The 26,795-nt window shown below is 46.1% G+C and overlaps 1 protein-coding gene across 1 annotated transcript in view; it reads right to left on the bottom strand.

Moving 5' to 3' along the window:
* typx (Tryparedoxin) overlaps positions 1-26,795 on the bottom strand; it is a 79,979-nt gene that overhangs the window by 4,445 nt on the left and 48,739 nt on the right. The window contains exons 2-7 of the mRNA NM_001173858.1: positions 14,098-14,215; positions 11,156-11,289; positions 6,293-6,393; positions 5,080-5,186; positions 3,962-4,141; positions 3,044-3,168 (exon numbers count right to left, since the gene is read on the bottom strand). Coding sequence (NP_001167329.1) covers positions 3,044-3,168; positions 3,962-4,141; positions 5,080-5,186; positions 6,293-6,393; positions 11,156-11,289; positions 14,098-14,215 — 765 coding nt within the window. The remainder of the gene's footprint in view (positions 1-3,043; positions 3,169-3,961; positions 4,142-5,079; positions 5,187-6,292; positions 6,394-11,155; positions 11,290-14,097; positions 14,216-26,795) is intronic.

The following is a 26,795-nucleotide window of genomic DNA, read 5'->3' on the forward strand; positions in this document are numbered from 1 at the left end:
GGGCGAGGAGAGGGATGGAAGCAATACTGTTACATGGACACCCCTCCAAATTAGTGGATTCGGCTATTTCAGCCACACTGGTTGCTGACAGGTAGACAAACATTGGCAGTAGAATGGCCTTACTGAAGAGCTCAGTGACATTCAACGTGGCACCGTCATAGGATGCCACCTTTCCAACAAGTCAGTTAATACAATGTCTGCCCTGCTAGAGCTGCCCAGGTCAACTGTAAGTGCAGCTATTGTGAAGTGGAAACGTTTAGGAGCAACAAAGGCTCAGCTGCGAAGTGGTAGGCCACACAAGCTCACAGAGTGCTGAAGCGCGTAAAAATAGTCTGTCCTCGGTTGCAACACTCACTACCGAGTTCCAAACTGTCTCTGGAAGCAACGTCAGCACAAGAACTGTTCGTCGGGAGTTTCATGTAATGTGTTCCCATTACCGAGCAGCCGCACACAAGCCTAAGATCATCATGCCCAATGCCAAGTGTTGACTGGAGTGTTGTAAAGCTCGCTGCCATTGGAATCTGTGTTTGGTGGATGCCAGGAGAACGCTACCTGCCCAAATGCATAGTGCCAACTAAAATTTGGTAGAGGAGGAATAATGGTCTGGGGCTGTTTTTCATGGTTCGGGCTAAGCCCCTTAGTTCCAGTGAAGGGAAATCATAACACTACAGCATACAGTGACATTGTAGACGATTCTCTGCTTCCAACTTCGTGGAAACAATTTGGGGAAGGCCCTTTCCTGTTTCAGCATGACAATGCCCCAGTGCACAAAGCAAGATCCATACAGAAATGGTTTGTCGAGATCGGTGTGGAATAACTTTTTTTACATTTAATTTTTAATTGAACCTTTATTTAACTAGACAAGTCAGTTAAGAACAAATTCTTATTTACAATGACGGCCTACCAAAAGTCAAAAGACTTCCTGCGGGGACAGGGGCTGTGATTAAAATAAATATAGGGCAAAACACACATCACGACAAGAGGGACAACACTACATAAAGAGAGAACTTGACTGGCCTGCTTAGAGCCCTGACCTCAACCCCATCGAACACCTTTGGGATGAATTGGAACACCAACTGCGAGCCAGGTCTAATTGCCCAACATCAGTGCCTGACCTCACTAATACTCTTGTGGCTGAATTGAAGCAAGTCCCCGCAGCAATGTTCCAACATCTAGTGGAAAGCCTTCCCAGAAGAGTGGAGGCTGTTATAGCAGCAAAAAAAACAACCATATTAATGTCCATGATTTTGGAATGAGATGTTTGACGAGCAGGTGTCCACATACTTTTGGTCATGTAGTGTACTGATAGAAACATTTATAAATTACAGTAGACATCTTTATTGCAATCCCACATCAATCAATCCCCATGAATTTTCTGTGTGAATAGGGTGTCTTCCAATTGTCCTACTGTAGGTTGCCAGTCAGTTTCGCTCAGCCCCTGTGTGACATAGCGGGGTAATGAGATCCCCTCTCATTTTCTGCAGGCCAGGCTCTCCCTGTGGGGCTGCCAGCATAGTGCTGTCTCACTGATACAGTAAACCTTCCCCAGCAGCTGGCAGACAGGGCCTGGTCTAGCCACATGCAGGCAGGCCTTAACCAGGCCAGGGCCCTGTAGGCTACATGGGGGTCCATCATGTAACCTCAGCCTCTGCCTGGCATAACAGAGAGCCCAATGGGCCCATGGCAGGGAGTGAAATCTAACAGGGTATACACAGGCTGCATCCAAAATGGTACCCTATTCCCCATAGGGCTCTGGTAAAAAGTAATGCACTATATAGGGAGTTGGGTGCCATTTGGGACTACCCCAGTCTGGAACAGTTCCAGTGCTGGTGAATTCAGATCCAGCTACATGTAACCCAGACGATGAGAAGAAAACTGTGCCTGCCTGCTATAGACTACCAGGGGTGCCAGATTGAACATGCACTTAGAAAGCATTCATTAGAATGGCTCGAGTCCAGATGAACAGAAATACCATTTAATATGCAACAAATCCCCAAAACAAGTGAACGGTAAAGAGAGAGGGTGTTAGTATCTTGTCTTAGCCCCAGCGCCTGTCTGTGACATGTGAACGCGTGCGTCCTTCGGTCTGTCTGTGGCCGTGGAATTTCAAGGCTGTCATGAGAACTGTGTGGCCTCAGGCAGCCAGGCAGATGGTCAGACAGGACAGAGGCAGCACCTGTGCAGTCCCCCATGGCTGAAACCTAGACCATCTGACATGGGACAGCGTCCTGACCTCCCCGAGCTCTGAGCCCTGTGAGCAGGGGAAAGGAGGAAAAGGGGAGCTAGCTAATCTAGTAATTACCGCTGCCCCTGCTGCTAACTCCACAAGCTCCAGAAAGGATGAGAAGGAAAAACAAGAGATAACAAGAGTTAAGAAAATTCCATGATCCCTCCTGCACTGAGGGCTGGCGGAAGGATCGAGAGGGGGATAGAGGGATTCGGGAGGGAGAGGTGCACAGCTATCATCAGACAGACGGCCAGCTGAATTCTGGGCCATGGGCCGTGTGGTGTGCCTCACATAAAAGTGAAAGGGGGTTTCATCCCTCAGAAACTGCCCCTCTGATATTATACTGTAGCTTATTTTTTATATATATTTTTTAATTTAACTAGGGAAGTCAGTTAAGAACACATTTTTATTTACAATGACAGCCTAGAAACAGTGGGTTAACTGCCTTGTTCAGGGGCAGAACGACAGATTTTTACCTTGTCAGCTCGGGGATTCGATCTGGCAACCTTTCGGTTACTGGCCCAACCCTCTAACCACTAGGCACACATTTCTGTGTTGGTTGGTGTTCTCCACCAGAGGATCATGATATGTGATAACTAAAGCAGATGGAACATCATACCAGAGCATAGCAACAAGCAATCACACAGAGACAGACGCCCACAGTAGAGATGTACAGTACACGAGACAAGAATGCAAAACAACTAAAATGCCAAAAGTGAAGACAGATTTCATCAGGTGTGAATATTCTCATCTAGGTCAGCTGGAGGTGTCTGTGTGTGTGTGTGTGTGTGTGTGTGTGCGTGTCCACTATCTAACCTCTCCAGCCACGAAGAAGAGCAGTGGTGTCTCCTCCTCCTTGGCTTTGTACTTAGCCATGATCTTCTCTGCGATTGGCTGGATCAGCTCCTTCGCCGGCTCCAGCTCTCCCTCCTCCTCCGCATCTGAACAAGAGAGAAACACAGGTGTCAAATGTATGAAGAGAGTATAAAGAGTAAAGGTTGAGAGAGATAATGTGTGTGTGAGAGAGAGTGAGACAGAGGAGAGGAAACTGGGCGTGAAGACCAGAGAGAGGACAGGATGAAGAGAGAAAGAAAACCAGCCATGAGAAAAAGGAGCGAAAGAATGTGCCGGACAGGAGGAGAGAGGGGGTGAGTGAACCGACAGATGTACAGATGAGTGAGGAGACAAAAGGAGGAGACAGGGTGAGTGAACGGACAGATGAGCAGACGAGTGAGGAGGCAAACGGAGGAGAGCAGATGGTCTGTGGCTGACCCCTTTGGATCTGATCTCAGGGTGGCCTGAAATCATGAGGTCATCAGTGTGCACCCGGTCACTCCATTCTCACATTGATTTATTATTGTGTCGTCTGGCCTGCTGGCTGTCCTGTCCAGTTTGGCCTGAGCCACTTAGCAGAGCATGGCATCCATCTCTGCCATCTCTCTCACTGCTAACAGCCTAACAGACAGACAATTTTCTTCTCATCCTTCTCTCTACCCTACTCTTGCATATTCTCAAACTTTAAAATAGCATGCGGCCTTACAACTGATCTGTTCACTTTTACTACTTGCACAATATTCTTTAGAATGTACTACTATACATATTCTGAAGGATTGTTTTGGTAGAAACCAGCACTGAATGCTCCTCCATTCACCCACAAAGAGCACGAGGTAGGGCCTCTCGTGGAGGTGCATGGTAGGGACTGACATTGAAATGGTCATCCACTCATCTACTCACCCACAAAGAGCACGAGGCAGGGCCCCTCGTGGAGCTGCACGGCGTTGGACTCGCTGAGCTCCAGTACGGGCCTGGGGTGCCAGGGGAAGAGCCGACACTCTGGGTCATTCAGCACCTCCACACGGCCCTGTCGCGTGATCATGTGACCTTCCGTGTCCAGCAGAATAAGGGTGGGAATACCTGGGGAGGGAGGGTGGGAGAGAGGGAAAAAAGAAAGTGAGAAAGATGGAAACAGGGAGAGAGAACAATCATGAATTGAAGATCTTGCTACTCTGCCACCTCCCCTCCTGTTCTTCCATGTTTTCCAGTCGCTCTCACCACATATGGCTGTCTCTCTCCCACTGTTTATCTGTGTGGTATGGAGGAGCTTAAAGTCCCTCAGAGGCTCTGACCTGCCTCTGCTCTCTGTCTCTCTGTCTCTCTGTCTCTCTCTATCCATTTCTCTGCTCAGACTCCCGCTGCGTTCCCTGTTCAGGAGATTTTTCATAACGCCCGACCCCTTTCTCTCCCACAGCCTTTCAGATTACAATCTCACTGCCGTATTAAACAGCCTTATCAGAAACAGACAGAGTGTGTGTGTTTGGCTGGGAGGAAGGGTGTGTGTGTGTGGTGATGGGTGGGGGCCAGTGTGAATAACAGGGGTTTGAATGGGGAAGCGGGACAGTATCGACCAGTCCTGCAAGCATTCTTAACATTCAGGCAGAAGAGGCAATGAGCCAGCACCTTGACTACAACCACACTACTCCCCTGTGGCCGGACAGACACAGACAGACAGACTTGATGGTGGGGCATTAGCGAGAGACTGGGGTGGGGGGGGGTTATAGAAAAAAAGCCTTGGGAAGAAGGAAAAAGGCAGAGCGAGAAATGACCCTTACTCAGCGAGCGGAACAGTAAACTTGATTACCAGCCCACATTCCTTTAGCTTGAGGGCTATCTGTTCACTGTTCCCTACCCTGACCCAGCACAGAACAGCACACAGAGCTGGCTGCCATTAGGCCGCTTCTCCACATCAACACATCATTTGGCCAGACAGTTAGTGTTTGATACTCACTGAGTCTCGTGTCCAGGAGGACTTCAGTGTATGAGTACAGGAGGAGACATCAGAGATAGTGTTGTACCTTGTATTCCGAAGAGTCTGTTGAGTCGTGATCGTCGGGCCTCGTCTGAGTATGGGACTGCCAACCAAGGCATCTCACTGAAGTACTGCTGAAAGGACTCCTCCGACCTGCGTTGGTTGACAAACACAAAACAACCCTCAGAGTCACTGTCAACTCTGTTTATTCAGTCGATTCAAATTTTTGTCCATTAAAATAACATCAAATTGATCAGAAATACAGTGTAGACATTGTTAATGTTGTAAATGACTATTGTAGCTGTAAACGGCAGATTTTTTATGGAATATCTACATAGGCCCATTATCAGCAACCATCACTCCTGTGTTCCAATGGCACGTTATGTTAAGCTAATCCAAGTTTATCATTTTAAGAACGCTAATTGATCATTAGAAAACCCTTTTGCAATTATGTTAGCACAGTTGAAAACTGTTGTTCTGATTAAAGAAGCAATACACCTGGCCTTCTTTAGACTAGTTGAGTATCTGGAGCATCTGCATTTGTGGGTTTGATTACAGGCTCAAAATGGCCAGAAACAAATAACTTTCTTCTGAGAAATGAAGGCTATTCCATGCGAGAAATTGCCATGAAACTGAAGATCTCGTACAATGCTGTGTACTACTCCCTTCACAGAACAGCGCAAACTGTCTCTCACCAGAATAGAAAGACTGGGAGGCCCCGGTACACAACTGAGCGAGAGGACAAGTACATTCGAGTGTGGAGTTTGTGAAACAGACGCCTCACAAGTCCTCAACTGGCAGCTTCATTAAATAGTACCCGCAAAACACCAGTCTCAATGTCAACAGTGAAGAGGCGACTCCGGGATGCTGGCCTTCTAGGCACTCAACGTGCCATTGGAACACAGGAGTGATGGTTGCTGATAATGGGCCTTTGTACACCTATGTAGATATTCCATTAAAAATGTTTTTTTTTTTTAAATCAACCGTTTCCAGCTCCAATAGTCATTTACAATATTAACAATGTCTACACTGTATTTCTGATCAATTTGATGTTATTTTAATGGACAAAAAAGTGTGTGTGTGTGTGTGTGTGTGTGTGTGTGTGTGTGTATATATGTATATGTGCGCGACAGAGAGCGAGAGAGCAACAGAGAGAGAGAGAGAGAGAGAGAGCGCAACAGAGAGAGAGAGAGCGCAACAGAGAGAGCGCGAGACAGAGTGTGTATGCATGTGTGAAGGAAATATTGCATGAGTCTCACCTGTCAGCGCTGACGAACACTATCTCAAACTTCTGACCCGATTCCTTCACAGTGCGATATGATTCTACCAGCACCCGGGTCAGACTGCGGCATGGAGGGCACTGCAGGGACAACACAAACACAATTTCCAAAATGACCTATATTAATCTGTCCCTATACAACTGTATATATATATATATAATGATGACGACAGATGTGTAGTTGTTGAGGTCATCATGGCCTTGGGTGGGTTTTCTGACTGACTCTCTGCAGTACGTCACTCCAATGTTTCACCAGAAACCAGGACTAACATTTTAATTTTGTTTCCTGGGCCATTCAGATGTGAGAACCTAAGTGCTCAGGATTGAACTAAGGATGGTCTTGGCTTGGAGGCATCTGTTGTTGTGTGTATTTTGAGAGCCCTCTCAAGTCAAGCAGGGAGAATGACTTCATAGTCTCTGGTCTAGTGTGTGTGTGTGTGTGTGTGTGTGTGTGTGTGTGTGTGTGTGTGTGTGTGTGTGTGTGTGTGTTGTGTTCCCTCCATGAGTGCGTGCGAGCATGGAGGAGCAGAGCGGCTGGCATTAAGATGGTATCAGAGTGCCAGCGGTGGGACATCAGTCTCTCCCTCTTACAGTATATTCTCTCTTTCCATTCTCCATTTCCTTCTCAGCCTCAGTGACACAAACACGGGGCTCACACACACATAGCTAGTGACGAGGGTAAAGTCAGTGAGGAACTGGGTCGCCTACTCTATCCTGTCGAGGGTCACTTCAGGTTGTTGGTAAAAAGTAATCCCCTGGCCAAGTGCTGGCCATTTCACGCTTGGAGCTGTCTTTTAATGGGGGGGGGGGGGGGATTTACACTTAAGAGAGGGGAATGTAGCCTTAAAATAATACACATAACTATATCAAATTGTATTTGTTACATGCGCTGAAATGTTGATTTACAAGCCCTTAACCAACAATGCAGTTCAAGAAATAGAGATTAGTTTATTTAGTAAATATTTTCTTAAGTAAAAAATAAAATAAAAAGTAACAAAATAAAATAACGAGGCTATATACAGGGGGTACTGGAACCGAGTCAATGTGCGTAGGTACAGGTTAGTCAAGGTCATTTGTACATGTAGGTAGGGGTAAAGTGACAATGCATAGATAAACAAACAGCGAGCAGCAGCAGTGTACAAACAAAGGGGGGAGGGGGTCAATGTAAATAGTCCGGGGTGCAATTTAATTGTTCGTCAGTCTTGTGGCTTGGGGGTAGAAGCTGTAAAGAAGCCTTTTGGACCGAGACTTGGCGCTCCGGTACCTCTTGTTGTGCGGTAGCAGAGAGAACAGGGATGGCAGGAAGCTTGGCCCCAGTGATGTACTGGGCAGTACGCATTACCCTCTGTAGCACCTAACGGTCAGATGCCGAGCAGTTGCCATACCAAGCGGTGATGCAACCGGTCAGGATGCTCTCGATGGTGCAGCTGTAGAACATTTTTGAGGATCTGGGGACCCATGCCAAATCTTTTCAGTCTCCAGAGGAGGAAAAGGCAATGTTGTACACTCTTCACAACTTTATTGGTGTTTTTGGACCATGATAGTTTGTTGTTGATGTGGACATCAAGGAACTTGAAACTCTCGACCCACTCCACTACAGCCCCGATGTTAATGGGGGACTGTTCGGCCCTCCTTTTCCTGTTGTCCACGATCAGCTCCTTTGTCTTGCTCACATTGAAGGAGAGGTGGTTGTCCTTGCACCACACTGCCAGGTCTTTGACCTCCCTATAGGATGTCTCATCGTTGTCGGTGATCAGGCCACCACCATTGTGTCGTCAGCAAACTTAATTATGATGTTGGAGTCGTGCTTGGCCACACAGTCGTGGCTGAACAGGGAGTACAGGAGGGGACTAAGCACACACCCCTGAGGGGCCCCCATGTTGAGGATCAGCGTGGCAGATGTGTTGTTGCCTACCCTTATCACCTGGGGGCAGCTGGTCAAGAAGTCCAGGATCCAGTTGCAGAGGGAGGTGTTTAGTCCCAGGGTCCTTAGCTTAGTGATGAGCTTTGTAGGCACTATGGTGTTGAACGCTGAGTTGTAGTCAATGAACAGCATTCTCACATAGGTGTTCCTTTTGTCCAGGTAGGAAAGGGCGGGAAAGGGCAGTGTGGAGTGCGATTGAGATTGCGTCATCTGTGGATCTGTTGGGGCGGTTTGCGAATTGAAGTGGGTCCAGGGTTTCCAGGATGATGGTGTTGATGTGAGCCATGACCAGCCTTTCAAAGCACTTCATGGCTATCGACATGAGTGCTAGGGGGCGGTAGTCATTTAGGCAGGTTACCTTCGATTTCTTGGGCACAAGGACTATGGTGGTCTGCTTGAACCATGTAGGTATTACAGAGTCGGTCAGGGAGAGGTTGAAAATGTCAGTGAAGACACTTGCCAGTTGGTCTAACATGCTCGGAGTACATGTCCTGGTAATCCGTCTGGCCCTGCGGCCTTGTTAATGTTGACCTGTTTAAAAGGTCTTGCTCATATTAGCTACGGAGAGCGTGATCACACAGCCGCCCAGAACAGCTGGTGCTCTCATGCATGCTTCAGTGTTGCTTGCCTCGAAGCGAGCATAAAAAGGCATTTAGCCTGTCGGGTAGGCTCGCGTCACTGGGCAGCTCGCGGCTGGGTTTCCCTTTGCAGTCCGTAATGGTTTGCAAGCCCTGCCACATCCGACGAGCATCAGAGCCAGTGTAGTAGGATTCAATCTTAGTCCTGTATTGACGCTTTGCCTGTTTGATGGTTCTTTTGAGGGCATAGCAGGATTTCTTATAAGCGTCCGGATCAGTGTCCCACTCCTTGAAAGCGGCAGCTCTAGCCTTTAGCTCGGTGCGGATGTTGCCTGTAATCCATGACTTCTCGTTGGGATATGTACATACGGTCACTGTGGGGACAACGTCGTTGATGCACTTATTGATGAAGCCGGTGACTCAGGTGGTATACTCCTCAATGCCATTGGATGAATCCCGGAACATATGTGCTAGCAAAACAGTCCTGTAGCGTAGCATCTGCATCATCTGACCACTTCCGTATTGAGCGAGTCACTGGTACTTCCTGCTTTAGTTTTTGCTTGTAAGCAGGAGGATAGAATTATGGTCAGATTTGCCAAATAGAGGGCGAGGGAGAGCTTTGTATGCATCTCTGTGTGTGGAGTAAAGGTAGTCAAGAGTTGTTTTCCCTCTGGTTGCACAGGTGACATGCTGGGAGAAATTAGGTAAAACGGATTTAAGTTTTCCCGCATTAAAGTCCCCGGCCACTAGGAGCACTGCTTCTGGATGAGCATTTTCTTGTTTGCTTATGGCCTTACACAGCTTGTTAAGTACGGCCTTAGTGCCAGCATCGGTTTGTGGTGGTAAATAGATGGCTACGAAAAATATAGATGAAATCTCTTGATAGATAGTGTGGTCTACAGCTTATCATGAGGTACTCTACCTCAGGCGGGCAATACCGAGACTTCCTTAATATTCGACATTGATCAGCAGCTGTTATTGACAAATAGACACACACCACTACCCCTTGTCTTACCGGACGTAGCAGTTCTGTCCTGCCGATGCACGGAAAATCCAACCAAATGTATATTATCCGTGTCGTTGTTCAACCACGATTCTGTGAAACATAACATATTTCAGTTAATGTCCCGTTGGTAGAATAGTCTCGAACGGAGCTCATACAGTTTATTCTCCAGAGATTGCACATTGGCCAATAGAACAGATGGTAGAGGCGGGTTACGCACTCGCTGACGAATTCTCAAAGCACACCGATCTCCGCCCCCTGTACCTCTGTCTTTTCTTCACGCGAATGACAGGGATTTGGGCCTGGTCTTCGGAGAAACAGTATATCCTTCACGTCGGACTCATTAAAGAAAAAATCTTCGTCCAGTTCGAGGTGAGTAATCGCTGTTTTGATATCCAGAAGCTCTTTTCGGTCATAGGAGACGGTAGCAGCAACATTATGTACTAAATAAGTTACAAACAATGCATAAAAACACACAAAATAGCAAAGTTGGTTAGGAGCCCGTAAAATGGCAGCCATCCCCTCCGGCTCCATTGTCATAGCTTTTGTAGTTATATATGTACATAGTTACCTCGTACCCCTGCAAATTGACTTGGAACTGGTACTCCCTGTATATAGCCATGCTATTTTTACTCGTTATTGTTATTCACTGTGTATTTATTCCTCATGTCACTATTTCTATTTTATCTTTAACTCTGCATCGTTGGAAAAGGACCGGTAAGTAAACATTTCACTGTTACTCCTACACCTGTTGTTTGTGAAGCATGTGACAAACAAAATGTACAAATTTGTATTGGTTTGGAAAGTGGGCCAGTCAGTGCGTTATGGCTAGGTGCTGACTGGTCTCTGGAGCTGAAAGCAGCACTGGCAGCTGGAGGGGCGTCTGCGGCCTGTGTGTGTGTGTGTGTGTGTGTGTGTGTGTGTGTGTGTGTCATCAGCTGAGCTCATCAGTGACACAAGCCTTTCATGCGTCACCAAGTCACGACCTTCACACGGATGGGCAAGCCCAGCACTGACAGAGACAATGGATCTGACGCCCACTGCCCACTTTAAAAGGGCACTAGTTGGTGATGACGGCAAGGAGTGGGATAACTAGCTACTGTAGTCCCAGACAATGGAAGTCACCGAACTACTCAGTCCATTCCCTGGCTACCGGCTGCTGTGTTTCCTTCCGCTGTGCCCTGCCGCCCCGCCCTGGCTTTCATAAGGCTACTGCTCATATCAGAGGACAGCTGGGTGCCTGAAAAGGAAAATGAGGGTCCTTTCCCTCCCTCCCTCCCTCCCTCCCTCCCTCCCTCCCTGCGTGTGTGTGTCCTTCCCGGCCCCCCCACCACTTACCCAGTGTGCTGAGAAGTACACTCCCACATAGTGGCCCTCCAGGGAGCTGATGTCTGTCGTCTGCCTGTTGTTCCTGAGCAGAGGGCCGGCCACCACCTCCGCAAAGGGCTTGGGCCCCCAGGGGAACTCCAGGCCTGAGAGAGGGGGGGCAAGGGGGGAGGAGGGAGAAAAGGACAGAGGTAAAGAGGGGGTGAGGGAATGAGGGAGAAGTAGGGTGGGAGGGAGGGTTTGGTGTTGGGGAGAAAGGATAGAGAGACAAGGGTCTGATTAGTGAACAGAGAAGAGCTTTTTCTGTGTGTGAGAAACTCCCCATTCAAAACCAGAGCACTCTCTCCATCCCCCTGGCACAGCTATTAGATATTAAATACATGCACATGTGCCCAGCATTTGTCATACAAACACCTAAACCCAGTGTGTCTCCTTCTCACAAGCTCTTTTGTAATCCATGTCATCTGTGTTTGGAAATGGGACCGCACAACAAATGCAAAATTAGATTTGAATGATTATTGAAAGCCATGCTTTTCAATTTCCCATATAGCTACAGGGAGCGCTGCCAGCCTTACTCCCTCTCGTTTCTTTTTCAAGGTGTCTTCATTGTTAGTGTCAAGCACAAGAGATGCATTTGGGATGACCAAATAATAAGGTGTAATCATAAATAAAGCGCTGTAGGCAGGGATGTAAAGGTTCCTTTATGTGGGCCTTCCTCTATAGGCCTTCATTAGGCAGGGCTGACACATCCCCACTGCCTCTGCCGCTGTAGCCTTTTATTGTTGTCCCCATTCACACTGTAAAAGTGCCCTCCTTCCTGGTGCTGCAGGCAACTTCTCCTCCACTTAAGACAGCTAGGCCCTTTCACAATGCTGAAAGAGAGAGTGTCCTGAATTCTCAACCACTCTCCCCCTTACCCCCCAGCCCACCTCAAACTCTTACTACCCCACCTGTAACCCCCGTCTCCCTTCCTCACTACAACGCAAACACACCCCTTTTCTGCTACCGCTAACCTCTAACAACTCTGAAAGAGGAGGGGATGGATGAATCTCTTCTTTACCACATCTAGTTGGTGTTAATGAATCATGGGAATGATACAGTATGCAGTCTACTGTGGGCTGGGATGGAGACTGGGATTCATTAAGCAGACAGAGGATCTGTCATACAGTTCAGCTCGTGAAATCCATTCCCCTGCACCACGTGTTCTACTGCCACCATGCCTACTCTCTCCACTCTCCCTCGCAATTCAATTCAAGGGCTTTATTGGCATGGGAAGCATATGTTAAATTTGCCAAAGCAAGTAAAGTAGATAATAAACAAAAGTGAAATAAACAAAAATGTACAGTAAACATTACACTCACAGAAGTTCCAAAAGAATAAAGCCATTTCAAATGTCATATTACATCTATATACAGTGTTATAATAATGTGCAAATAGTTAAAGGACAAAAGGGAAAATAAATTTACAATGGTGTTTGTTCTTCACCGGTTGCCCTTTTCTTCTGGCAACAGGTCACAAATCTTGCTGCTGCGATTGCACACTGTGGTATTTCACCCAGTAGATATGGGAGTTTATCAAATTTGGGTTTGCTTTCGAATTTTTGTGGCTCTGTTAATCTGAGAGAAATATCTCTCTAATATAGTCATTCATTTGGCAGGAGGTTAGGAAGTGCAGCTCAGTTTCCACCTCATTTTGTGGGCTGTGTGCACATAGCCTGTCCTCAAGGTCTGCCTACGGCGGCCTTTCTCAATAGCAAGGCTATGCTCACTTAGTCTGTACATAGTCAAAGCTTTCCTTAAGTTTGGGTCAGTCACAGTGGTCAGGTATTCTGCCACTATATACTCTCTGTTTAGGGCCAAAAGCATTCTAGTTTACTCAGTTTTTTTGTTAATTCTTTCCAATGTGTCAAGTAATTATCTTTTTGTTTTCTTCTCATGATTTGGTTGGGTCTAATTGTGTTGCTGTCCTGGGGCTCTGTGGGGTCTGTTTGTGAACAGAGCCCGAGGACCAGCTTTCTTAGGGGGCTCTTCTCCAGGTTAATTTCTCTGTAGGTGATGGTTTTGTTATGGAAGGTTTGGGAATCGCTTCCTTTTAGGTGGTTGTATAATTTAACGTCTCTTTTCTGAATTTTGATAATTAGCGGTTATCGGACTAATTCTGCTCTGCATGCATTATTTGGTGTTTTACGTTGTACACTGAGGATATTTTTGCAAAATTCTGCATGCAGTCTCAATTTGGTGTGTGTCCCATTTTGTGAATTCTGGGTTGGCAGGCAGATCCCAGACCTCACAACCATAAACGGCAATGGGTTCTATAACTGATTTGAGTATTTTTTGCGAAATCCTAATTGGTAAGTCAAATTTGATGTTCCTTTTGATGGTATAGAAGTCCCTTCTTGCCTTGTCTCTCAGCTCGTTCACAGCTTGGTGGAAGTTACCTGTGGCGCTGATGTTTAGGCCGATGTATGTATTGTTTTGTGTGTCATCTTGGGCAACGGTGTCTAGATGGAATTTGTATTTGGACCTTTTTTGGAACACCCCCTCTCTGACTAATGGGCCCTTCTCATGTTGTGCAATAAGGGCTCTAAAGAGCAGGATGTCAAAATATTGTGATTTTTTGGCCATGAGAGGACATCCTCTCATGTACCAGAAAGGAATGCAAGTCTGCTCTTGCGAACAGGCAGTCTCCCACTTAAAAGCAGGGAAATTATAGGTCTGCAGATGTGGGAATAAGACAGGGAACTTTATAATATTCATGCAATACCAGAACAGGACACAAATTGAGAAATATGGCCAACTGGTGAAGGATGTGGCACAGAAACTTCGCAATATGAAATTCTGACAAGGCATTTTTCATGTAATAAACTGTATGCTTGTTTGCGCGTGTGTGTGTCTGTGTGCCCATGCCCGTGCAGTTGCTCAGTGCTGAGGCTCAGTCTGACTGAGGATATTTACCTTTGGGGTCATCTCTCACCACCAGTAGTCCGTTCCGACACACCACCTTCCCTGTGGCTGCATCCACAAACACCAGCGAGGGAATACTGGTCACCTTGTACTTGTTCCACAGCTTCATCTGGACAGACAGAGAGGAGAGAAATGGGAAATATGCTGTTAGTATAAGACACCTATACTCTGGTTAATCGTCCAAGCAACAGGAAGAGAAAATCAAACAAATAAAAAGAAAAGTAATTGAATATCGTACATCTTACTATAGTTGTTTTCCATCTAGTTTATAACATTTATTGATAAATAATTATTTATCAGACATCAATTGATATCCAGAAGTTTATAGGACAACAGCCATTTTCACTATCATTACACAGAAGTGTGGAAGTACCAGTATCCATTTACAAGGCAAGCTGTTTCTCTGAAGTATAAAGGGACTAGAAAATGAGCCAGGTTGAATAAAACAGCAGCAGAGACGCAGCCTGCGGTAAATTAGCTGAAGGCTAGAATCACACTATATCTAACTTTAAAGTAACTGGCATTCACAAGGAGCGTTTCGCCCCTGCTGTGTCATGAATCATATCAAATTTTATTGATCACATACACATGGTTAGCATATGTTAAGTTCCAACAGTGCAATAATATCTAACAATTCAACAACAACTACTTAACACACACAAATCTAAGTAAAGGGATGGAATAAGAATATGTACATATAAATATATGGATGAGTGATGACCGAGCGGCATAGGCAAGATGGTATAGAATATAGTATATACATATGAGATGAGTAATGCAAGATATGTAAACATTATTAAAGTGGCATTATTAAAGTGACTAGTGATCCATTTATTAAAGTGGCCGATGATTTTGAGTCTGAATTTAGGCAGTCTGATGGCCTTAGAAGCTGTTTTTCAGTCTTTCGGTCCCAGCTTTGATACACCTGTACTGACCTCGCCTTCTGGATGGTAACGGGGTGAACAGGCAGTGGCTCGGGTGGTTGTTGTCCTTGAATAACTTTTTGGCCTTCCAGTAACATGGGATTCTGTAGGTGTCCTGGAGGGCAGGTAGTTTACCCCCGGTGATGCGTTGTGCAGACCGCACCACCCTCTGGAGAGCCTTGAGGTTGTGGGCGGTGCAGTTGCCGTACCAGGCGGTAATACAGCCCGACATGATGCTCTCAATTGTCCATCTGTAAAAGTTTGTGAGGGTTTTAGGTGACAAGCCAAATTTCTTTCGTCTCCTGGAGGTTGAAGAGGCGCTGTTGTGCCTTCCTCACCACACTGTCTGTGTGGGTGGACAATTTCAGTTTGTCTGTGATGTGTACGCCAAAGAACTTAAAAAAAACGTTCCACCTTCTCCACTGCTGTCCCATCGATGTGGATGGGGGGTGCTCCCTCTGCTGTTTCCAGAAGTCCATGATCATCTCCTTTGTTTTGTTGACGTTGAGTGAGGTTTTCCTGACACCACACTCCGAGTGCCCCCGAGTGACCTCCCTGTAGGCTGTCTCGTCGTTGTTGATAATAAAGCCCACTTCTGTTGTGTCGTCTGCAAACTTGCTGATTGAGTTGGAGGTGTGCATGGCTGCGCAGTAATGGGTGAACAGGGAGTACAGGAGGGGGCTGAGCACGCACCCTTGTGGGGCCCCAGTGTTGAGGATCAGTGAAGTGATGTTGTTTCCCACCTTCACTAATAAGAGCAACACGACGTAAAAGGAGCAGAAAAATCTACACTTGATAAAAACCTTATCACCGACTCTGCACTATACCGCATAGAAATAGAAATCACTTAATTTAGCCTTTCTTCGAGTGAGGAAAAAACTGTAAATGATTCTGTCTATTCAATAAAGTATGTGACGCAAGCATACCTCCACAGGAATTAACATCTAATTACACTGGACAAAAATATAAACACGGCATGCAACAATTTAAGATTTTACCGAGTTACAGTTCATATAAGGAAATCAGTCAATTGAAATGAATTAAATTAGGCCCTAATCTATGGATTTCACCTGACTGGGAATACAGATATATAACAGCTGGTGCATGATATCTAAGGAGGTCTCGAGCTATTGCACGATATCTAAGGAGGTCTCGAGCTATTGCTCACCTGAGGTAGAGTATCTCATGATAAACTGTAGACCACACTACCTACCTAGAGAGTTTTCATCTGTATTTTTCATAGCTGTTTACAAACCACCACAGTCGGAGGCTGGCACTAAGACAGCATTGAATGAGCTGTATTCGCTATAAGCAAACAACAAATCGCTCACCCAGAGGCGGCGCTCCTAGTAGCCAGGGACTTTAATGCAGGGAAACTTAAATCCATTTTACCAAATTTCTATCAGCATATTAAATGTGCAACCAGAGTAAAAGTAACTCTGGACCACCTATACTCCACACACAGAGACACAAACAAAGCTCTCCCCTCCTCATTCCTGCTTATAAGCAAAAATTAAAGCAGTGACTAGATCAATAAAAAAGTGCTCAGATGAAGCAGATGCTAAGCTACAGGACTGTTTTGCTAGCACAGACTGGAATATGTTCCGGGATTCCTCTGATGACATTGAGGAGTACACCACATCATTCATTGGCTTCATCAATAAGTGCATCGAGGACGTCGTCCCCACATTGACCGTACGTACATACATACCACAACCAGAAGCCATGGATAACAGGCAACATCCGCACTGAGCTAAAGGCTAGAGCTGTCGCTTTCAAGGAGCGGGACTCTAACCCAGAAGCTTATAAGAAATCTCGCTATGCCCTCCGACGAACCATCAAACAGGAAAAGCATCATTACAGGACTAAGATTGAATCGTACTACACCGGCTCTGACGCTAGCCGGGTGTGGCAGGGCTCGCAAACCATCACAGACTACAAAGGGAGAGCTGCCCAGTGACACAAGCCTACCAGATTAGCTAAACTACTTCTATGCTCGCTTCGAGGCAAATAACAGTGTAACATGCATGAGAGCATCAGCTGTTCCGGAAGACTGTGTGATCACGCTCTCCGCAGCCGATGTGAGTAAGACCTTTAAACAGGTCAACATTCACAAGGCCGCAGTGCCAGACGGATTACCAGGACGTGTACTGCGAGCATGCGCTGACCAACTGACAAGTGTCATCACTGACATTTTCAGCCTCTCCCTGTCAGAGTCTTTAATGCCAACATGTTTTAAGCATACCACCATAGTGCCTGTGCCCAAGAACACTAAGGTAACCTGCTTAAACGACTACCGACCCATAGCACTCACGTCTGTAACCATGAAGTCCTTCGAAAGGCTGGTCATAGCTCACATCAACACCATTATCAACACCCAGAAACCCTGGACCCACTCCAATTTGCATACAGCCCCAACAGATCCACAGATGATGCAATCTCTATTGCACTCCACACTGCCCTTTCCCACCTGGACAAAAGGAACACCTATGTGAGAACGCTATTCATTGACTACAGCTCAGAGTTCAACACCATACTGCCCTCAAAGCTCATCAATAAGCTAAGGACCCTGGGACTAAACACCTCCCTCTGCAACTGGATCCTGGACTTCCTGACGGGCCGCCCCCAGGTGATAAAGGGTAGGTAACAACACATCCCCCACGCTGATCCTCAACATAGGGGCCCCTCAGGGGTGTGTGCTCAGTGTGCTCCTGTACTCCCTGTTCACTCATGACTGCAAGGCCACTCCATCACCATCATTAAGTTTGCCGATGACACAACATTGGTAGGCCTGATCACCGACGAGACAGCCTATAGGGAGGTCAGAGACCTGGCCGTGTGGTGCCAGGACATCAACCTCTTCCTCAACGTGATTAAGACAAAAGGAAATTATTGTGGACTACAGGAAAAGGAGGACCGAGCACACCCTCATTCTCGTCGACGGGGCTGCAGTGGAGCAGGTTGAGAGCTTTACGTTCCTTCATGTCCACATCACCAAAAAACTATTATGGTCCAAGCACACCAAGACAGTCGTGAAGAGGGCACGACCAAACCTATTCCCCCTCTGGAGACTGAAAAGATTTGGCATGGGTCCTCAAATCCTACAGCTGCACCATCATTGAGAGCATCCTGACTGGATCCTGCATCCTGACTGCATCACAGCCTGGTATGGCAACTGTTCGGCCTCCAACCGCAAGGCACTACAGAGGGTAGTGTGAACGGCCCAGTACATCACTGGGGCCAAGCTTCCTGCCATCCAGGACCTCTATACCAGTCTGTGTCAGAGGAAGGCCCTAACAATTGTCAAAGACTCCAGCCACCCTAGTCATAGAGTGTTCTCTCCGCCACCGCACGACAAACGGTACCGGAGCACCATGTCTAGGTCCAAGAGGCTTCTAAACAGCTTCTACACCCAAGCCATAAGACTCCTGAACAACTAATCAAATGGCTACCCAGACTATTTGCATTGCCCCCCCTCCTCCTCTTTTACACCGCTGCTACTCTCTGTTGTTATCATCTATGCATAGTCACTTAAATAACTCTACCTACATGTACATATTACCTCAACTAACCGGTGCCCCCGCATATTGACTCTGTACCGGTTCCCTCCCTGTATATAGTCTCGCTACTGTTATTTTACTGCTGCTCTTTAATTACTTGTTTCTTTTATTTTTGTATTCTTATCCGTATTTTTTTAAACTGCATTTTTGGTTAGGGGCTCGTAAGTAAGCATTTAACTGTAAGGTTGTATTCGACGCATGTGACTAATACTATTTGATTTGAGATATGCATCTGTCGGTCACAGATACCTTAACAAAAAAGTAGGGGTGTGGGTCAGAAAACCAGTCAGTACATGGTATGACTCATGCAGCACGACATCTCCTTTGCATATAATTGATCAGGCTGTTGATTGTGGCCTGTGGAATATTGTCCCACTCCCCTTCAATGGCTGTGTGAAGTTGCTGAATATAGTTGTTTAATCAGTTTCTTGATATGCCACACCTGTCAGGTGGATGGATTATTTGGCAAAGGAGAAATGCTCACAACGAGGGATGTAAACTAATTTGTGTAAAACATTTTAGAGAAATACGCTTTTTGTGCATATGGAAAATGTCTGGGATCTTTTATTTCAGCTCATGAAACATGGGACCAACACTTTACATGTTGCGTTTATATTATTGTTCAGTGCATAATGACTGTTGTGACTGTATATTGTGACTTGATATGAATATAAAACATACTGCATAAAATCGGAAACAGACTCTTTATGACCACAAATGTTTGAAACTGGGACTATTTATAGGTGTATATGTTCAGTGTAGTCCGACGACAGAGCACATCAAGATCAATCTCACACAGTGGAAACTCACTTTCCATATCATAGGGAAGAATATGGGCGTTGCTTGAAATGACTAGCTCCTGAAGAATAGCACTGAGAGTCAGAGGTCTATTTCCTGAGAGTTGTCTGAGAAGCATAGAAATATTGATGTTTGAAAGTCTGAGAGCAAGTCTGAGCCAGAATTGTACCAGTGACCTTGAGATAGCCAAGCCAATACACTAAGGACTGCACCAGTCCAGACAATTTGGTATAGGCACATAGTACCATATAATGATTTTAGCACTGTGGTCTCTCTAGTAATTTCAGTGAAAGGGAGAGATAGATGTAGGAGTGAGGCCTGTCTGTCTCAGTGGGGGAAGCCTCCAGTTGGGTTCAGTTACAGTTATGCTCCAGTCCAGGCCTGGCTGATGAAAAACTTTTGTTTCTAATAAAAACAATGACTTCACTTCGGGAGCCAAGTTAGCATTCTGATGTGCAGACGGATTCAGGGAGGCTCAGGCTGCTCAGGGAAATTGGCGTTTTACAGGGTATGGGTTCCCTCGACTGGGACTGTACAGGGAGGGACCTCCTCTCTACTGTGGAACTGGAAGAGGAGTGTTCAACCCCCACCAGGTCCTCTATGAGCAGGCATCTCTCTGGTCAGTGTGCCTACCTGTCCTGGGAGTGGAAGACCCAAGACCTCTGGAGTGGAGTATGGCTGTCGTGCTGGCATAGCAGTCAGACGTCTTTGTCCTGTCATGTCCCTTGTATATATCTTTTTACATATTTTACTTCGCATATCTTTTAAAAATATTTTCCTAAACCTCAACTTCTAAATACTCTACTGCAACCCAACTCACCCAATGTGGCGTGGATCCGTTTTGTTTTCTAAAGTATTTCTATTTACTTCAGATCTGGAATCCCTCAACTGAAGCTAGCCAGCTAACTACCTACCAGCTATCAGTCAGCAAACCATTGCTAGCGGTCATCAGCTAACCTTTAGCTCGGAAAGCTCTCGCCAGTTCGAACAACGTGACTCAAACCAGAGCATAACGGACCTATTATTATTTTTATTTTTTCACCCATATCCCCCGGATTTCTACCGCAAACTCTGAACATTTTCATCTGGATCTTCGCAACTAGCTAACCGCAATCACGGCTTGCGTTTCATCCCGGAGCAAGCACCAATTAGCCTGAAGCTAGCCCGGCCAGGTCTCCGCTGCTACCACCGAAGCCCACTCCTGGGCTACAATATCCGGACCCCTTCTACTGCCGGTATGGGGCACAGAACCCCGCCGTTCCGCTATGACTGGAATACCGACATAATCTGCCCGAGGATTCCAACAGGCCCCTCAGGCACGACGTCCGCTGAAGGCCCATTCTGCTAACCGCGGCCTACTAGCTACCTAGAGCTACTTGGAAACCTACTAATTCCACGACTGGTCTATCGACGTCACCGCACGAAGAGGCAAAAACAGACTTACCTCCATCGCGACGTCCCCCAAAGGCTAACTTGCTTGCCCCGGTTTGGTAACTGCTATCTTGCTTGCCCCAGTCTGCTAACTGCTAGCTTGCCTGCCCCGGTCTGCTAACTGCTAACCCCGGTCTGCCAACTGCTTGCTTGCTAACACGGTCTGCTAACCGCTAGCTTGCCAGCCCCGGTCTGCTAACTGCTAGCTTGTATAGCCCCGGCCTACTAACTGTTAGCTTGTTAGCATCGGCCTGCTAACTGTCTGAATCGCTGTGTCCCCAGTCAGCCCAACCACTCACTGGACCCATATGTTCACTTGGCTACGCATGCCTCTCTCTAACATCAATATGCCTCGTCCATTACTGTCCTGGTTAGTGATTACTGTCTTATTTCACTGTAGAGCCTCTAGCCCTGCTTAATATGCCTTAACCAACCATGTTGTTCCACCTCCTACATATACGATGACATCACCTGGTTTAAACGTCTCTAGAGACTATATCTCTCTCATCATTACTCAATGCCTAGGTTTATCTCCAATGTACTCTCATCCTACCTTACCTTTGTCTGTACACTATGCCTTGAATCTATGCTATCGTGTCCAGAAACCTGCTCCTTTTACTCTCTGTTCCGAACGTGCTAGATGGCCAGTTCGTATAGCCTTTAGCCGTAACCTTATCCTACTTCTCCTCTGGTGATGTGGAGGTTAATCCAGGTCCTGCAGTGCCTAGCTCCACTCCCACTCCCCAGGTGCTCTCATTTCTTGACTTCTGTAACCGTAAAAGCCTTGGTTTCATGCACGTTAACATTAGAAGCCTACTCTCTAAGTTTGTTTTACTCACTGCTTTAGCACACTCTGCCAACCCGGATGTCTTAGCCGTGTCTGAATCCTGGCTTAGGAAAACCACCAAAAACCCTGAAATCTCCAACGTTAACTATAACATTTTCCGCCAAGATAGAACTGCCGAAGGGGGCGGTGTTGCAATCTACTACAAATATAGCCTGCAGAGTTCTGTATTACTATCCAAGTCTGTACCCAAACAATTCCAGCTTCTACTTCTAAAAATTCACAGTTCCAGAAACAAGTCTCTCACTGTTGACGCTTGCAATAGACCTCCTTCTGCCCCCAGCTGTGCCCTCAATACCATATGTGAATTGATTGCCCCCCATCTATCTTCTGAGCTCGTGCTACTAGGTGACCTAAACTGGGACATGCTTAACACCCCAGCCATCCTACAATCTAAGCTTGATGCCCTCAATCTCACACAAATGATCAATGAACCTACCAGGTACAACCCCAAATCCGTAAACACGTGCACCCTCATAGATGTCATCCTAACTAACTCGCCCTCCAAATACACCTCTGCTGTTTTCAATCAAGATCTCAGCGATCACTGCCTCATTGCCTGTATCCGTAATGGGTCTGCGACCAAACGACCACCCCCATCACTGTCAAACACTCCCTAAAACACTTCTGCGAGCAGGCCTTTCTAAATCGACCTGGCCGGGGTATCCTGGAATGACACTGACCTCATCCCGTCAGTAGATGATGCCTGGCTATTCTTTAAAAGTGCCTTCCTCACCCTCTTAAATAAGCATGCCCCACTCCAAAAAATTGAACTAGGAATAGATATAGTCCTTGGTTCACTCCAAACCTGTCTGCTTTTGACCAGCACAAAAACATCCTGTGGCGTTCTGCATTAGCATCGAATAGCCCCAGTGATATGCAACTTTCAGGGCAGTTAGGAACAAATATACACAGGCAGTTAGAAACGCTAAGGCTAGCTTTTTCAAACAGAAATTTGCATCCTGTAGTACTAACTCAAAAAAGTTCTGGGACACTGTAATGTCCATGGAGAATAAGAGCACCTCCTCCCAGCTGCTCACTGCTCTGAGGCTAGGAAACACTGTCACCACCGATAAATCCACTATAATTGAGAATTTCCATAAGCATTTCTCTACAGCTGGCAATGCTTTCCACCTGGCTACCCCTACCCTGGTCAATTGCCCGGCACCCTTCACAGCAACCCGCCAATGCCCCCACCATTTCTCTTTCACCCAAATCCAGATAGCTGATGTTCTGAAAGAGCTGCAAAACCTGGACCCATACAAATCAGCCGGGCTAGACAATCTGGACCCTCTCTTTCTAAAATTATCTGCCAAAATTGTTGCAACCCCTATTACTAGCCTGTTCAACCTCTCTTTCGTATCGTCTGAGATTCCCAAAGATTGGAACGCTGCCGCAGTCATCCCCCTATTCAAAGGGGGTGACACTCTAGACCCAAACTGCTACAGACCTATATCTATCCTACCCTGTCTTTCTAACGGTTCTTCGAAAGCCAAGTTAACAAACAGATTACCGACCATTTCGAATCCCACCGTACCTTCTCCGCTATGCAATCTGGTTTCAGAGCTGGTCATGGGTGCACCTCAGCCACGCTCAAGGTCCTAAACGACATCATAACCGCCATCAATAAGAGACATTACTGTGCAGCCGTATTCATCGACCTGGCCAAGGCTTTCGACTCTGTCAATCACCACATTCTTATTGGCAGACTCGACAGTCTTGGTTTCTCAAATGATTGCCTCGCCTGGTTTACCAACTACTTCTCTGATAGAGTTCAGTGTGTCAAATCGGAGGGCTTGTTGTCCGGACCTCTGGCAGTCTATGGGTGTGCCACAGGGTTCAAGTCTCGGGCCGACTCTCTTCTCTGTATACATCAATGATGTTGCTCTTGCTGCTGGTGATTCTCTGATCCACCTCTACGCAGACGACACTATTCTGTATACTTCTGGGCCCTCTTTGGACACTGTGTTAACCTCCTGACGAGCTTCAATGCCATACAACTCTCCTTCCGTGGCCTCCAACTGCTCTTAAACACAAGTAAAACTAAATGCATGCTATTCAATCGATCACTGCCCGCACCTGCTCGCCCGTCCAGCATCACTACTCTGGACGGCTCTGAGTTAGAATATGTGGACAACTACAAATACCTGGGTGTCTGGTTAGACTGTAAACTCTCGTTCCAGACTCATATTAAGCATCTCCAATCCAAAATGAAATCTAGAATCGGGTTCCTATATCGCAACAAAGCATCCTTCACTCGTACTGCCAAACATACCCTCGTAAAACTGACCATCCTACCGATCCTCGACTTCGGTGATGTCATCTATAAAATAGCCCCCAACACTCTACTCAACAAACTGGATGCAGTCTATCACAGTGCCACCATTTTGTCACCAAAGCCCCATACACTACCCACCATTGCGACCTGTACGCTCGTTGGTTGGCCCTCGCTTCATAATCGTCGCCAAACCCACTGGCTACAGGTTATCTACAAGTCTCTGCTAGGTAAAGCCCCGCCTTATCTCAGCTCACTGGTAACCATAGCAGCACGCACTCGTAGCATTCGCTCCAGCAGGTATATCTCACTGGTTATCCCCAAAGCCAATTCCTCCTTTGGTCATTTTTCCTTCCAGTTCTCTGCTGCCAATGACTGGAACGAACTGCAAATATCTCTGAAGCTGGAGACTCATATCTCCCTCACTAGCTTTAAGCACCAGCTGTCAGAGCAGCTCACAGATCACTGCACCTGTACATAGATGGGCTGTTTACAGATGGGGTATCTACCTACCTCATCCCCATACAGTATTTATTCATCTTGCTCCTTTGCACCCCAGTATCTCTACTTGCACATTCATCTTCTGCACATCTACCATTCCAGTGTTTAATTGCTATATTGTAATTACTTCGCCACCATGGCCTATTTATTGCCTTAACTTACCTCATTTGCACTCACTGTATATAGACTTTGTTTTCTTTTGTTCTACTGTATTTTTAACTGTGTTTTGTTTATTCCATGTGTAACTCTGTGTTGTTGTATGTGGTGAATTGCTATGCTTTATCTTGGCCAGGTCGCAGTTGCAAATGAGAACTTGTTCTCAACTAGCCTACCTGGTTAAATAAAAGGTGAAATATATATATATATATTTTTTAAATACTGTAGTACCCCTCATGTCAGGGCCTGCCACAATCAAAAGTTCCACCACAGGTTGCATGGTGCATTCTCTCTCTCCTGGTCCTCTGGAAAATCCATCTGCCCCAGCCACATTGATGAGGTTAGGGGCCAGGGCATTAACTGGGACTGTCTCGGGTAACCAACATGTTCCACGTCACATCTGTGAAACTCACACAGTGGATGGTGTACAAACAATCTGCCTGGACTGGACGGTTATGGCCTAATAGTTTATCAACATTTAAACTAAAGCGTTCTGATCTGTTGCATCAGCAACATTGCGTAAACATGTTTTTTTCCCCTAGTGGTTTGGGATCTATCGCATCCTACTAAGTTTGGAATATTTATTTCATCTTTTGTACTATAGGGGATAGTAAATCGACATAGGCTAGTGCTTTGCTGTTCGTTAGGCCTACTCATCTTGTTGGCTGACGAAAAGTAAATGTGGACAGTTCTTCCAATATGCACCTTGGAATTGGATAAGGACACGCGCAGTTGTGTCCCCGATGTGTCGGTCTTCACTTGTAGCCTGTGACAAAGACCCGATCACGTGATGGAGAGCCATGCGAGTTGGAGGTGCTTCGGATCAGGCAGCACTCAGGGAGAAGAGTACAACCCAGCACTCCGGGCCAAGGGCACAACGGCCACTGGCCACAGAAGGAATAGATGTTTTTACGGTGCATTACGGCCACACAAAGGAGAATTCCCGGGAAATGTTAGGGATTAGCAAGTGCTTGTCAAATTGTGAATGAGAGACTGATGAAGTGGGTACAGCCTACACAAAAAAACTAAGAGCTCACGCCGTTCAAGCAAGTTTAAAAAAAAATCATTAGTTATATCATGCAACCTTACAATCAAAACATATAGCCCAATGTTAATAGAACAACTAAATTAATACCTCTAAATGAATATAGGAGCACCTAATTTTTCGCTCAATACGGAATAGTGCGCACTCCCTCAAATCGTTTGGAAAAAATATCCTTTCCATTTTATTCAGCTTTGTTCAATTGTATTCTTCATACTATAAAATAATGTCACAGAATTCTATGCAAATCTTGTCTGTAAAATGAACTAGTGTATCCCACAGCCATTTGGCATAGCCACATCAGGACAACTCAGAGTATGCTATTCTGTTCTTCTGAAATAGACTACAATTTTTTCATATTATGTTTCTTTAGACCTATCTATCTAAAGTAAATAATGGATTTACTGCATCAGTGGCTTGTGTGGAAGCCAGGAGAAACTAAATGTGTTTATGTTAATTAACGGTCACTTACCGTGAGACCGACAGTTATTTGCTTGACAATCACCGGCTGACAACATTTTGTTACCTCCACAGCCTTAGGGACATAACTTTGAAGTCACAGCAAAATATATGCAAAGCACTTCTAATAGACAAATCATATTTAGCTAAATATACTATAGGGCCAATGGATGACGGGCTATACAGGAAGTCTGTATTTACAAATCATTAGGTCTATTTGCATGTTTCGAATACTGTACGGTTATCAACTAAACATACTAGGATATGTTTGCCATAATATATCATAGTATGTCCCTTTTGGTCAGTATGAGTTAATGAGTTTATATACAGCTTGTCTAAATTATACATCATTCTTCTATGATGTGTACAGTAAGTGTACAATGTCAATGTGCATACATATATGTCTATCTATTAGTGTGTGTACCAATGCCGAACCTCTCAACCCCACCCTGCTCTAGTCTGAGCCTGGTGCATAGAGAGCATTGCTGAAAGAGAGATTGTTTCCTGAGAGGCAGAGACACCTCGGAGCCGATTCAGCCTCGATCCTTTCACCACTGCTAATTTACTGCATGATCCGGAATTGTGTCTGCCTGGCGGTTTGGCTGCAGTTCAGGGCACCACAGGACACTAAATCACGTCAGCTGTAGATCTGTAGATCCGCCTGGAGGCTAGGCTGTGTGTGACAGCCATCGGGCTGTTA

This window comes from Salmo salar, chromosome 20, assembly GCF_965601325.2.
Source record: "Salmo salar chromosome 20, fSalSal1, whole genome shotgun sequence".
NCBI lineage: Eukaryota > Metazoa > Chordata > Actinopteri > Salmoniformes > Salmonidae > Salmo > Salmo salar.